The following is a 14,025-nucleotide window of genomic DNA, read 5'->3' on the forward strand; positions in this document are numbered from 1 at the left end:
TCGTGCCCTACGCAAATAACTGGGCTGCGAAAGTGTGAGCGCAAAAACGGAGAAGGCTAGAGAAAGTGTATCTTAACAGAGGAAACATATCGACACCATTTGGACGCATCATTATCATCATGTAGGTAGAACCTTATCGCGGACTTAGATTTCATGCTCGCATAATCGTAAATTGTATGTATGTATGTATGTCCGCATAACCGCAACACGTCTCTTGTGCTCGTCATTTCGCATAAGCTTTTTAATTGTCATCATGGACTGTCGAGTTTGGTTTCTGAAGCTTACAAATAAACAGGACGTAGCATAAAATCAAAGAAATAGACCTCAAAAAGTATCAGTAGACTAGCTCTTGGGAAGTCGATGTCGTGGCATGAGTTCCTCGCTCAAAAACCCCATCATCCGTGCCAAAACAAATTCGAAGAAAAACTATCAACAGAATTGAGGAAACCATCTCTTACTTTCCATTCAAGAAGTCAAAGGTCGTTATCGGTAAACAAATAAGACTGAAATGTCTTGCAAATGCATCAAATTTCCAAGACGAGTGACTTCACAACAAAATCGTCGAAGGAGGGGAGTTTATGTTGAAGAGCAAGCTTATAAATTGGGTTGTTCTCAGCCTACCCAGAAGAAGCCCATCTCGATAATTCCTTTGAATGATAGAGCTCTAATGGCGAAAAACAGGCAGCAAAAAGAAATGATAGTATTCACAGGCGATTCTTGCATCACAACATCCAGCGGATGATCATCTGATGAGTTTTGAAAATTTAAAATATCAGACGAGATCTTCGAAACGGTCTGAATGAGATGGGATTAAGTATGCACACCAACTTGATGCTGTCCAACATCAGATAAAGATTGTCTTATCACACCATGATCAACAACGTTTTGAAACAGCCTGTATTTCCATTATCGTGTTATTCACACAGCTCTTACCTTCATGAGGGCATGTTCTCCCCCCTCTGGGGCCGTCCCGTGCTCGTCGAAGAGATATAGATTCATGGCTCCCACAGAGGAGCCTCCAATCGTTGTCATCGGCTCTGGACCTTGTGGCTTAGGCGCTGCACATCGTTTGCATGAGATTGGGGTAAAAAACTTTATCGTATTGGAGGCTGGCTCCGAACCGGGTGGCCTGTCAGTAACGGCAACAGACGAGGAGGGCTTCCTTTGGGATATGGGTAAGTTTCTTCTACCTTTACTTCGTTCATTCAAATGTTTGCTTTCCATATCGTATCAATAAAGTAAATCCGCATCAAAGTGTCAATTCGATGGCTTTCTTGATTTTTCAATGTTAAAATTCACGATCGAGTCCTCATCCCTATCACGCAACTTAATGTCCAGGAGGCCATGTGATCTTCTCTCACTATAATTACTTTGACAAAGTGTTGGACCACATTGTAAGAGACTGGTGTAAGCGAGAGCGTGTGAGCTATATCTGGCAAAAAGGTCGATTTATTCCCTATCCTTTTCAGAACAATATCCACCGCTTGTCCGCGGAAGACTTTCACGAGTGCATAGACGGCCTCGTTGAAATGCAGCAGCAGAATATATCACGCCTGACTAAGCCACATACATTTCTCGAATGGCTTAAAAATAATTTCGGCCGAGGCATTGTGAACCTTTTTATGGCACCGTATAACCGCAAGGTTTGGGGTTACGAACCAAGTGAGATGAACGCTGCCTGGATGGAGGATCGGGTTGCTACCGTGGATTTGACCCGTATCAAGGAGCACAAAGGGAACGGTACCAACGACACCACTTGGGGTCCCAATCACACCTTTCGCTTCCCGCTGCGAGGAGGAACAGGCTTCATCTGGCGGAGGATCTACGAGGGAATTGACCTGAGCAAGTTTAGATTCAATTCAGAGATTGTGGCCGTGGACGCTGACAGGAAGCTACTTAGGCTCGCGGACGGATCGGACTTGCCGTACAGAAATTTGATCAGCACGATGCCGTTGGATCGACTGTGCGGGCTCGTGGTGGGGAGAGGCCTAGAAGACTTGCCTGCCCTCGTGCCACGGTTCCGATACTCCTCCACCCATGTCGTTGGGATCGGGGTGGCCGGCCAACCGCCCGCTCACTTGCAAGGCCAGTGTTGGATGTATTTCCCCGAAGACGATTGTCCATTTTACCGGGTCACAGTCTTTTCGAATTATTCGCCCTATAACGTTCCCATGCCGGGTCAGCAATGGTCCCTCATGGCGGAGGTCTGCGAGACGGCGGCGCGGCCCGTGGATCCCTCTAACATCGTCGACTCGGTCTTGCAAGGCTTCTACACTGTAAAGCTTCTCAACGTAGAACGGGACAAGGTCATTTCTCGTTTCCATCGTCGACTGGAGTACGGGTATCCGACCCCTTTTCTGGAAAGGGAGGAGGTTTGCGGGCGGGCCCTGGAGGCACTGGAGGCAAAAGACATCAAATCGCGCGGCCGCTTCGGGGCTTGGAAATACGAAGTCAGCAACCAGGATCACAGCATGATGCAGGGTGTGGAGGCGGTGGACGCCATTGTGATGGGCGCTGAGGAGACAACCGTGCGGTTGCCTGGGGTAGTGAATTCCAAAGCCTGGAAGAAGGCACAGAGCTGCGCCCGTCGATGCCATCAAGCGGTCGAGCGAGGTCAGAAGAAAAAGGGATTAGAAAAAAGAAAAGGACAAGAGAGAGGTGACAGGAAATTGCGGTACTACGATCCCTTGGCTCTGACGGTGCTCTTGAAGAAGGGTTGGTCGATGGGCAAGGCAGAGTCCGCGGCGTTGATAGACACGTGCGAGACAGCGCACTTTAACGATCCGGGCATCACGGGACGTGAGACATGTCACCGTCAGGGGGGGAGTGAGGCGATCGGCTCCACGGAGACAAAGGACAGAATCGATGGCGATAAGGAGGGCAAGGGTGGGAAGAGAAGGCCAAGCCCCTCGAATGTGGCGCCAACCGCCGCATGAGCTCAGCGAAGAACTTCCATGAAGAACCACGGATGACTCAAATTTCAAAGTGCTTAAGACTACGAATTACATGGTCCCCTATGCCCCCAAAAAGGAAGTCTCGACAGTAACATACCAGCTTGCTTTGTATCTGTAGGTTTTTGAGGGTAATTTCCGACGCGCACCTTTGACCTTTTCTTGTCACACAAACCACCGAACGCTAGGTTTCCTTATAAAAGTGCATGCACAATTTTTTCACTGCTCTCCGGCCTCCCTGCCTTTCTTCACGGCGTGGCCCATCAGGTGGGGTTTTACGATAGCCAAGGGCATGGGCGCATCGAAGAAGTGATACATGACCTCAAATCCTTCCTTGCCTTGATTTTTGAACCGTTCCAAGAGAAGATGCGTATCGGGAAATTTGCAACCATCCAAAGCAACCGACCAAACGGGCTCGATCGTTTTCTGGAAAAAACGCATCCATGACCCGGGGGGGCTGGCGATATGCTCCAAGAAGAAGACGCGCCCTCCCGGTTTGAGGACGCGATCCACTTCGGCTAGCACCTGCGTGGCATTGTGGACGCTGCACAAGACGTGTGTGAAGACCACTGTGTCAAACATTTCGTCCGGCAAGCCGGAGTGCTCGCCTTCCAGCGTTTTGAGTTCGAGGGGGAAGGGCAAAGATAAGTGCGCGGTTTTATTCCGAAACACTTCGTGCAGAAAGACATTGGGTTCGATTCCCGTGTAAGATGTAATGCTCGTTTTGCCCTCAAAGCATTCCATATTAGTAGCGGGTCCTGGTCCTAATTCAAGCACGTCTCCTCGCACGTCTTTCAGGAGGTCGCAGCGTATCGCGTGCTGCTCCGGTTGGTTGGACACCAGGCACGTACATACGCTGGCAAACCAGCGATGCCTGAATTCAGGATTTTGCCGTAGGTAGCCCAATGCGAGGGCTAGTGATAGAGTTACAACAAAGAAGAGGTAGGACACGATTTTGATGGATGATGTCATCCTTCCTTTGCCACCGCGGTGAACGGGAACAGTATGTCTCGGTCCGTCTTCCTGCATGTGTTGCACGTGAGCATGGACAACAATAATGAGAAGTCGTAAAACAAGAAAGAAGCGACGGCATCAGCCATTACGGCAGCACACATCATGCAAGTCGTGCCCAACCTTCGTCCAAACATTAAACGGGATATGCGAGGATGAGTTCTTCGACAAATTACTAAGCGCCCGCGCGAGGGAGGAGGTTATCGAAAGCAGGAAGCGAGAAGGGGGCGATGGTTTCCCTGGCCTGGGAAAGAGCTCACATTTGCTGCGACGCTGGCGCCGCGTCTTCAAAAAAATGTGCTATCAGCGTTCGCAAAAGAAGAATGGTCGCGCCATCAACGGAGGTGTGGAGGCGTGGGGTTCACAGCCTCCTGACGCGCTACGCACCCAGCAAAGGAGACGTAGTATGATCCGGGAAAGAGCTTTTCGCTTCTTGTACGCTTTTCTTTAGCCTTAATGCCACAAAAGTTGTCTGGAGAAGATCAAGGTGTTACGAAATCAATGCCAGCTACTCTTTACAATCCCCCTGTTCTGGTCCTTGTCCTCTATGAACCATGCAATGGGAAATCATTGGACAGGGCAGATGGCAGCTTCTACCAGCAACTCATATGCATATTATATTATCGAAATTTGCATGGTTGCCCTGTTTTTAATATGTCGTGTACAGCAGACGCTCAACAGAAGCACACGCATGATAGCATAGAACAAAAGAGGGTGACACATGTGTCTCATCCTCAGAACGCTCTGTGGAAATTGGAACATACCTTGCAATACTGCAAGAAGTGGATCGCAGACGAGCAGAAGTTGCGCCATGAAATTAAACTGCAAGCATATGGACAGAGAATGAGCTCTACTCTTTGTCGCTTTCGAGCTTTGGCTGTTGTCACTAGAAACGAGGGTCAATACTTTTCTTTACACCAGATTTCTACAGTCATGTTACCTCAGGGCCGCCCCTACACAGAACAAACTTGCTTTAGCTCATGTTTTGGCTCGTGTTTTTGGCCGAGTTGGGACGCCTGGAGTGTCGAGGCCGACGGCTTCGTCGTTGACTTTTTCGTCAAGTCCTTGGGAAGATGCCCCTCCGGGCTCTGTTGCTCGCTCTCACTTTCCTTCTCCTCCTCGTTCGGGCCTTCCCCCTCCTCTTCACATGGGCCTTCCTCCGACAAGAGTCCAACAGCCTCCTGCAGCCCGGCTTGCTTGGAGACCCTCTTCTCGTACTCCCAGATTTCAGCCTCGCTCGGGAGCTTGTTCGTTTGCAGCAACGCCGCCACACTGCACGCACTTGCCAACAAGTAGGGCGCTCCAGGCGCTCTGGTGTCTTGGCAGAGGAACATGAGGGACCCGAAAAGGAGCGGGCCGAAGCCTTCGGTCAGGGCCCGGATTCCATTCATGGCCCCCAGAGCCTCTCCCTGTTTGGAGGGAGGCACGCTGCGCGAGACGAGCGAGGAGACGGCAGGGTAGACAAGGTTGGCCAAGGTCGAGAAGAGGAGGGAAAAGAGGACGTCGTGGATGTGCCGGGCGAAGCTGAAAAAAGTGCATTGCAAGGCGAAGGCCGCGAGGCCTATCTGCATGGCCCCTTTTTCCCCGAAGTGGGGCACCATCAGGCGCACGAGGACGCCCTCGGAGAGCATGGTGCAGACCCCGAAGGCGGACATGAGCTCCCCGAGCGTCACCTCGTCCGCGTGGAAAGATCGCTGCACGTGCACCATCAGGGTGGAGACGATGGCCCACACCCCTGTGTAGTACAGAAAGACTATCTTGCTGACGCTCCGTAGGAGAGGCTCGCCCGAGAAGACCTCCAAGACGGAGAAAGGGCTCCAGGACATGGGCAAGTAATCTTCCGGGGGGGGCATCCCTGCGGCAAGTAAACGGATTCCCCGTCGACACCGCTGTTGCTCCGTCGAGCGCGATTCCGGCAAGATCAAGACAATGTACGCCACCGCCAGGACGACCTGAGCCACCGAGACGGCGAAGACAGCGCGGTAAGAAAACCGCTCGGCAAGGAACCCCCCAAGGATGGGCCCAAGACAATACGAGAGCCCGAAGGTGGCGAGTGCTAGGCCGTACGCGGACGATCGTCGCTCCTTGTGCACCAGGTCCGCGATGTAGGCAAACGTGATAGTGAACGTGGAAGCAAAGACGCCTGACAAGCCCTGAGCCACAGCGTAAATCCACATGCTCTGCGTCAGGGCCAAGCTAGAAATGGGCAGGGTTGTACCTAGTACAGTAATAAAAAGCCCAGTCCGTCGTCCTACGACGTCGCTGAGCTTCCCAAACAAGGGGCATGCCATAAATGCCAGGATGCCTTTCGCCGTCTCAACTATGCCCAAGACATGGTACGTGTAGTTTCCAAAAGCGGAATTCATCAGGCCTGGCAACAAGGCACGGCTGAGACTGAGCGCCAAGTATTCAAAAAAGAGAACCGGAAGCACGTACAAATACCTCCGCTCATCTACCGTGCAAGGACTGCTTGTAGCGGGGGAGGGACGGGACGTGCGAGTGGCAGCAGAGGTCGCGCGCGCCGCTTCTGGTATGAGTTTGGGTGATGACACAACGGAAGAGAAAAATGCCTCCGACCGCGCACACAACTGCGCGAACGTGCTTGTGGACATGCTGTATCGAGGGAAACTGAGTAACGTGTATGAATATTGTGGTGAGTTGTCATGGAACAGGGCAAGGCGGGCGATTTCTTGGCGAACGTACAGCACGAGGAGGGGCAGTGTCGATTTCAGGCACTACCCAATGCGAACACCACCCTCACTTCATTACTTGACATAGCAGGCGTAGATTGCACGGATCCGGAAGCAGGTGTTGCAAAAGCACTCTAGCCTGTCGAGCAGCAGCCCATTAAAGCACGTAAAGAAGCTGCCTACCCTTCATTGGAAAAAGGGTAGGAGGTCAAGAAAAAGTAATCCACTCGAGTTGCTTCTCGGGACTTTTTGCTAGTCAATTTTTCGGCAGACTTTTCTTGCGACTGAGGGATAGCTATAGTGCAAAGGTGTACAAGAACTGACATCAATACTTCATGAATGTCGGGGGCCTCAGCGCATTTCGTCGCTTGAGCACGATCGCATCAGGAGGACAGGCCTTGCAGCTATATCGCGCGATCTGGAGAGCCTCCCGGGGTATGCCTACGATACGTCGGAAGAAATTTGTTCGCGATAAGCTACGAGAGGAGTTTGAGGCAGCTAGACACGAGACAGACCCAAGTAAAGTCGCCTTTGCCTTGGAATACGCCGCCCTTCAGCTTGACACCGTGAGAATCCAAGCGGCTTCCTTGTCCAAGCTAGTCTGTGATCCAATGTACCACAACAAGCGCGAAATTTGATAAAAGAAAATTATTGGAAAGAATTCAGGCTTCATACTTTACATTACGCATCATTTTGGTCTCCCTGTGGGCTTAATAGTTGATACTAGAAATCATTGCTTTCCCTTCGGCCCTGTCTGTACGCGTGTTTGTTGCTGGTCAGGTACATCACATGTTCTAGACATGCAATCAATCTCAATCTTTTTTCTTTGAATTCTGTCCATATCTAAATACAGTGTGCAAAGCCGATCGATGTAGGCAAATCTCTGTCCTCCTTAGAAATAGATTCCAGAGGGTGGAGCACGCGAATCATTTGCCCATCATGCGTCCGGCTGACATGTTTTCCTTACGTTTACACTTCTTTCTCCAATTAATTATCCTAAATCGACCATTGTTCATGTAGGGTGGTAGTCTGCCGAAGCCTCCTCTCCCGCACCAAGCACGTACTTCCAAAGGCCTTTTTCAGCGAGGCCAGGACCCGTGTATTCTATCCGCCCCATCCAGTGGAGGAGCACGACATGGCCATATTGTAGCATGTGCCTTATGTTATGCCAGCATTCGACGATGAAGGCTTTCTTTCGTTCGGTGGAGCAACCTGAGTCATTCAAGAGTATTTCCTCCTAAGGCTACCACTTGATAAATCGCAACCCCAAATAGGCAACCACACGGCAGATGACGACGAGCAGTATTAAGATGCCTGCCGCTTGATCTCGAGTTATAAAGTCCAGGCCCAGCCGTTCGATGACTTCCTTCCCGCTGCTGATGGGACAGGCCGCGTCGACCAGCTCTGACGGTAAGCATGTGAATTTTAAACCACTCAGCTCGTTTTGAGCAATGCCCACGTACGTGTATTTTACGTAGGACAGGGCGTATAGCCAGGAAAAGTACAAAGGAAGCTGGGCGGGAGGCAGGAAATACCCGCCGAAGAGACGTCCGATCTCGATGAAGAGCGGCAACACGACCACACTCAGGTCCGTCGTTCGCGCTACGCACGACACCATCGTCGCCAAAGAGGTGGCGCTGAGCTGGCAGAGGATCATGAAGCCAGTAAAGACCCAAAACTTCTCGGGAGTGTCCTGCAAGCCAACGAGGTGATAAACGATGGCGCTGAAGACCACGGGTGGGAGGAGCTGAAAAAGCGTGTCCGTTGCCGTCTTGGCGAGAAAGTAAGCCGAGACATTGTACGTCCCCGCTGCCCGCTCCCGCAAGGTCAGAGCACGTTCACTGGGGAAAGAATTGATCGTTTCGAGCGAAGCAAAGATGCCTTGGTTGATCACACAGAAAAACAAGACCGCCTGTCGCACACTTATCGAGGCCTGGCTGTCGCCAATTCTGTAGAAGACAAAGCCTATCAAAATGCTCATAAGAATCGAATTAAGGATCTGAGTAGCGACTTGCACCCATTTGCGCCTGTGCTCTTGGAGGGACCGGCGGAAGAGAACGTGGAACTGCTTAGGCCAGGGGATCATCTGTCGCATTGGCATGGCGGGTCTGTCCGACCCCGCGTGAAGGTCAACGACCTTCGGTGTGAAGTACTTTTTGAGCCGATCTCCTTTTGCCTTGGCGATGTCTGCATCCTCCCCAAGCTCGGGTGTGATGACGTCCATCAAGTGGTCGGCAGGATTGGTCATGGGAGGACAGGGGAACCCCGCTTTTTCAAAAAAGCTCACAGCTTTCCCGGCCGGCCCCAAATACACAATTTCTCCCGCCTTGAGGAGGATCAGGTTGTCGAAGAGCGCGAAGAGCTTGGATTGAGGCTGGTGGATGGTGCATATGACGGTCGTACGCCCCGAGGCGGCCAATGACTTCAGCTTCGAACAAAGAGAGAGTGCCGTGACGGAATCCAGGCCACTGGTGGGCTCGTCGAGAAAGAGAAGAACCGGATGTGTTATTAATTCCATCGCCACAGCCAGGCGTTTACGTTCTCCACCCGAGATACCCTTATGCAATGAGTCGCCCACCACAACATCCCGAACGTGGCCAATACCCATTTCAACGATCGACTCTTCGACCCTTTCTCGCCGATGCTCCACCGTCATATCGTGCGGTAGCCGGAGCTCGCCTGCATAGAACAAGGTCTCCCATACAGTCAGAGCACCATTCATGAGATCGTCCTGCATTACGTACCCTGACATGCACTTCAGATCATGCAGGCAGTACATGCGCCCATTCAGACGAATCTCTCCTTCAAACCACATCCCAGGTGTCAAACGACATGCCAAGGTGTTGACAAGCGTGGATTTACCACTACCGCTCGGGCCCATCAAGCTCCAGAAACCTCCGGTTATGTTTCCCGAGAGATCTTTCAACAAGGCCTTTTCGGGTGATCGCTTGCTTCGAACTGTCAAGTGCTTCCAACTTAAAACTGCCTTACTTTCCTCCTCAACATGAGGCGTGAATGTCATGTCGCTGATGCTCCAGTAGCTGGGTTCCCGATTTAGAGGAGTAAAGGAGTCGACACCGTTACCGTGGTCATTTCTGGCTTGATCGTCGCCGCTCTCAGTAAGGCCACTACGAACGCTACAATGGCTATTTTGGTTTTCTGTAGCGTGGTCCCCGATCCTTACAACATGAGAGATCGCAGGCCCAGGACAATTTGACGACGCCATGACTTCTTGACTCAGCCTAAATTTGATAAAATGTCGGGTACCATCGTTTCACAAGATTGGCACGAAATTATGCATACACACACTTGTAAATTGTACAGATCAATGTGCATCTCGAAGCTATGACACTCTTCCAGGTTTTCAAAAGTCTGATCGTGGGATCTTGCCGATGATAGGGTGATGCATTTTGATTGGATCAATGGAAAATATCGTTGCGTAATTGCCAAGAACTCACTTTCCTACTTTCTTGCCACGTGTAGGTTTAGTTTTCTCTCGGCATATTGAAACACTCCTTCTGTAAATTGTTCCCAGCTTCAGTACAGGGGAGGACAGAACGAATCGAATCCAATATTTCCCGAGACGTCGTCTACGAGTCGTTGACGACTCCTCGGAGAATTTGCACGCGACACAGTTGAAGAATCATTTATTCTCGGTAAAGTTCACAAAAAATGATTTAAAGGCATGGGTTGAGCATCCTGTTGTCAACATGCTGGCAGAAAAATGCAAGGCTACAAATAAATAGGACTCTTAGAAACCTCCGGCGACATTTTTTGGGATCTAAAATTTTAGTGCCTCGCACTGTCAGTGACGGACCACGTACCACCCCATAAGGCGTAACGGTCGGTGAGGCTAACCTCCCGGCTGCAAGGTGACAACATTGACGTGTTGTCTAAAAAAGTGAGATCGAACTTCTTCTACTGTACTTTGATGTCATTACTTACACTCTGTGTATTGATTCCCATTTATGTTTTCGGCTTGGAAAATGGTGCTAACTGTGTAGCAACAGAGCCGTCTGACTTCGGCGTTTCACTATAGAGATATTATCCCGCACTAAACTCACTAACAGAGCTGAAGGCTGTGCGACTCCTGCGCTTGCTACCTGTTGATCGCTTACGAGGTGACTGAAAAGCTTTTTGCGTATTTTTGGTCGCCATCTTTCTGACTGTCTCGCTGTCAGTGTCTCGCAAGTCGTCACCACCATGCTTACTCTTCCCATTTTGGTCATGCTCACTTACGCTTTGCCTTTGGCTGGAAATTTTCATCACTTCCTTGCCCACTTTCAATGCGGTAGGAGGCTCCTTTAGTGCAAAACTTTTAGCAACATGGCCAAGATGTAGAGCACGAACCGCAAAGATTGGCTTCAAGTCAGCCGGGTGAGTGGCGTAGGCCCGAACAAAAGAGCCGAACGCCTTGCGTCCGAGCGCGAGCAAAGGCGAGGAAGCATTTCCTTTCCTCTCATTCATACCTCTCTCCTCCTTCGCCGTGGCGACAGCTCTCTCCAATTGCTGCTGGATATCCAGGCAGAAGACCTCCTCAGGCGCCCGAAAGCGTCCCTTAAAACGCGCGGGCGTGGCCTCAAACAGCGTCTGCTGCAATGACAAGGGCGTGAGAGTGATTCCGCGATTTTTAAGTACGTTTAAGTAACCCTGCTCAGAAGGTAAGAGGAAGAGAATCGAATGTCCTTGACGACCTCGCCGCGCCGTCCGGCCCACCCGGTGCACGTACTCCGCTGTCTCTGTGGGAGGATCGTACTGCACGATCCAATCGACCGCAGGTAAGTCCAAACCTCGAGCCGCCACGTCAGTACAGAACAGGACTCCGCGGGGTGCCTGTCGGAAGGTTTTGAATGCGAGCAAGCGCGCAGCTTGGGGAATATTGCCGTGCAACCTGTAGACGGGCATATCCGAGCCCAGCAATGGCTGTTCCGCCGCGTCCTCCGACGACAGCGTATGTGAGGATTTGCCGCTTTTATCCGCCCCTCTTTCGTTTCCCTCTAGCCTGGTCTCGAAAAGGGCGTAGTGGAAGTCGACAGAGTCACAGGTCGAGCAGAAAATGACAGTTTTATGGGATTTGGCATGCACACGCAAGAAGGATATGAGGGCAGGCAGGCGAAGCTTGCAAGTGACAACCATGTACTGCTGTATCAGCTGAACGGGTGTCGTGAAATGATCGCTCATCTCACTGCTAGTGGCGTTAGGCGTGGCGTCTCCTGGTAAATTTTCACCCTTCCTCCCTTCCACAGCATCATCTTTCCCACCTATCGGCCTCCCGTCTTGGCCCCCTCCCTCTCCGTCTGTCGCCCCCATTTGCCCCCCTCCGGGAGTCGCGGCGACATCGACATCTACCACCGTTCCAGTCTTGGCATCGATCCGCACATGCTGACCCAATAGCTCGCACCCAAACTTGTCCAAGGCGGCCGTCAGGGTGGCGGAGGCGGCTAGCACCTGTACTCTAGCCCTGGCTTCCTCTCGCCCACTGCTTCCCCCCTCTCGGCCCGTCCGCAACTTTTCCACAATTTCACGAACCTGCGCTTCGAATCCCAAATCCAGCAACCGGTCGACCTCGTCCAGCACCAGCCACTCCGTGGCCTCGTGCCGAAAGGCTTGACTGTTCTGCAGGTGGTCCAACAACCGCCCGGGTGTCCCCACCAGGACCGTCACGCCTTTCCGCAGGCGCGCTTTCTCCGATTTGCGCTTCTCTCCACCACTCACCAGCCCTGGAACGATCCAAATGAAAGCTCGGACGAGAAGAGACAAGACGTCGTATATCTGGTGACTGAGCTCCCGGGTCGGCGCCACAATGATGGCACGCGTCCCCTCCGCCCTCGAAGGCCGTGGCTGTAGCGCCTGCAAGTGCTGCAGGATAGGAAGCAGGTAGGCAAGGGTTTTACCAGACCCCGTTTCAGAGCAGATCAGGGCATTGGGGCGGGCGGATTGAAGCAGTGCGGGGAGAGCAGCGCTTTGGACGCGGGTGGCCACACGCAGTCCCAAGCCGTGGTGCTCTCGAGGGGCCTCCAAGACGCGGATTAGGTGCTCGTGCAGGCCAAGGCCAGAGAAGGGAGTGGCTGTGAAGATGTGTTTGCTTATTTTTCTCTTCCTGGCAGACGTTGGGTCGGAGGTAGAAGCTGTAGCGCCTTCTTTATCTCTGCCGGTAGGCACTGCGGCAGTGACCATGTCGAGCTCGGAGGGTTTGATGTGGAACTCATCCAGGCGGGCAGCTGAGGCAGGTGCAGGGTTTTTACGACTATATCCTGTGCACAGTGGTGTGAATGGCGAACCACATCTTGAACCCCCAGGTCCCAGGTCGATGGCCGTACTCGATTCGCGTGAAGAGGGATCGGTCGCCTCGCGACTGGTGCTGGCCTTCGTAGGCGGGCGCGTTTTGGTTGGGGCAGTCTTGTCATCTTCATCTTTTGAGGGTTTTGACGGCCTCGGCATCGATGTCGTTGACACACTTCCAAGACGACAGTGCGCAGTCCGCTTGCCTTCCTCGCTCTCGGAGACCCTCACCAAGGAATCCGAGGACGGTGCACGTCCCGGGGCAACAGGCGTAGAGACCGAATCTGTAAGCCTACTCTTCATTCCCTTGCCTTCATGACCTTCACCCACCGGGACGTCTGTGCGAGATGTTGGGTGCGTCGAGTGGGAGATTGTCCGCCGCTTGAGGGGACCGTCCACCTCGTGTTCCTGCTGCTCGGACAGCAGGTCTCCCCTTAGTTTTCGTTTCTTGCCAAGAACCAAAGCTGTAGACGACAAGTCTTGCGGCTTGTTTATCTTCACGCTACGTGGTTTTTGGCCTGATGCTGTGGGCTCGGGACCAACCAACGGAGCTTCTTTGATGCGCAAGCTGCCCAGACCCACTTTAGTATCCCCCTGGCGCTCGCGCTTGGCCTTAAAACGATGCCGCTTTACGAAGCGGAGAGGCTTTTCTCCGTTTTGGCTACGAGTAGCATTGAGCTTCGGTATCTCAACGATATTTAACTCCATGTGTTACAGCTTTTTCGGGAAACGCGTGGACTTTGGTGGTAGTGTGGATGCGGTGGGGACGTGTCCGGAGAGGTCTTGCAAATGATATTGTAGAGTACGTCGGCCGCCTTAACCCGAAAACATGAGCTTGCCGAGGCTGGGAAGAACTTCTTCCTGTCAATGACTACATGATTGACACGTCGATTGGTCAAAGAAGGGTATGGGGTCAGGAGAGTGGTCGAAAATCGGGCGGTAATCCCTCGGGAGGAAAGCTTCCTGTGCCTGTGGGCCGTTCAGCCTCAGGCTGGACTACTCAGGCCACCTCCCCGTAAAGCCAACTCCACATGATACTTTATGCCCGCCTCATCCCGCGCTTTCCCACCCCTTGCACCGTCCACAGCTGT

General features: G+C 52.2%; 6 protein-coding genes across 6 annotated transcripts; 1 reads left to right on the top strand and 5 right to left on the bottom strand.

Annotated features, from left to right (window-relative positions):
• Window positions 1-922: 922 nt before the first annotated feature.
• On the bottom strand, window positions 923-1,176 carry NGA_2080800 (uncharacterized protein; the record flags this gene model as incomplete). The annotated part of the gene is made up of 1 exon (XM_005855836.1): window positions 923-1,176. A coding segment is annotated over one exon (254 nt), but the record flags the coding sequence as incomplete, so codon positions are not given.
• A 1,879-nt stretch (window positions 1,177-3,055) lies between these two features.
• NGA_2087900 (methyltransferase type 11) lies at window positions 3,056-3,999 on the bottom strand. Its single transcript, XM_005855837.1, has one exon. The coding sequence runs from the start codon at window positions 3,921-3,923 to the stop codon at window positions 3,171-3,173; it is 753 nt and encodes a 250-aa protein (XP_005855899.1). The 5' UTR covers window positions 3,924-3,999; the 3' UTR covers window positions 3,056-3,170.
• Window positions 4,000-6,734: 2,735 nt separating this feature from the next.
• On the top strand, window positions 6,735-7,319 carry NGA_2065400 (uncharacterized protein). Its single transcript, XM_005855835.1, has one exon. It carries the CDS (start codon window positions 6,988-6,990, stop codon window positions 7,288-7,290), a length of 303 nt encoding a protein of 100 aa, XP_005855897.1. The 5' UTR covers window positions 6,735-6,987; the 3' UTR covers window positions 7,291-7,319.
• A 70-nt stretch (window positions 7,320-7,389) lies between these two features.
• Window positions 7,390-9,896, bottom strand: ABCG2 (ATP-binding cassette, subfamily G, member 2; the record flags this gene model as incomplete). Its single annotated transcript, XM_005855838.1, has 1 exon — window positions 7,390-9,896. A coding segment is annotated over one exon (2,001 nt), but the record flags the coding sequence as incomplete, so codon positions are not given.
• Window positions 9,897-10,512: 616 nt separating this feature from the next.
• On the bottom strand, window positions 10,513-11,942 carry NGA_2021500 (putative atp-dependent rna helicase ddx31; the record flags this gene model as incomplete). The annotated part of the gene is made up of 1 exon (XM_005855834.1): window positions 10,513-11,942. A coding segment is annotated over one exon (1,246 nt), but the record flags the coding sequence as incomplete, so codon positions are not given.
• Window positions 11,925-13,807, bottom strand: NGA_2110300 (dead box atp-dependent rna; the record flags this gene model as incomplete). Its single annotated transcript, XM_005855839.1, has 1 exon — window positions 11,925-13,807. A coding segment is annotated over exon 1 (1,718 nt), but the record flags the coding sequence as incomplete, so codon positions are not given.
• Between the last annotated feature and the right edge of the window lie 218 nt (window positions 13,808-14,025).

The sequence above is a fragment of the Nannochloropsis gaditana genome (genome assembly GCF_000240725.1).
Source record: "Nannochloropsis gaditana CCMP526 unplaced genomic scaffold scaffold088, whole genome shotgun sequence".
Taxonomy (NCBI): domain Eukaryota; class Eustigmatophyceae; order Eustigmatales; family Monodopsidaceae; genus Microchloropsis; species Microchloropsis gaditana.

Coding starts and splice junctions, on each gene's coding strand:
- NGA_2087900 (XM_005855837.1), bottom strand. CDS start 3,923: ATGACATCATCCATCAAAATCGTGTCCTACCTCTTCTTTGTTGTAACT.
- NGA_2065400 (XM_005855835.1), top strand. CDS start 6,988: ATGAATGTCGGGGGCCTCAGCGCATTTCGTCGCTTGAGCACGATCGCA.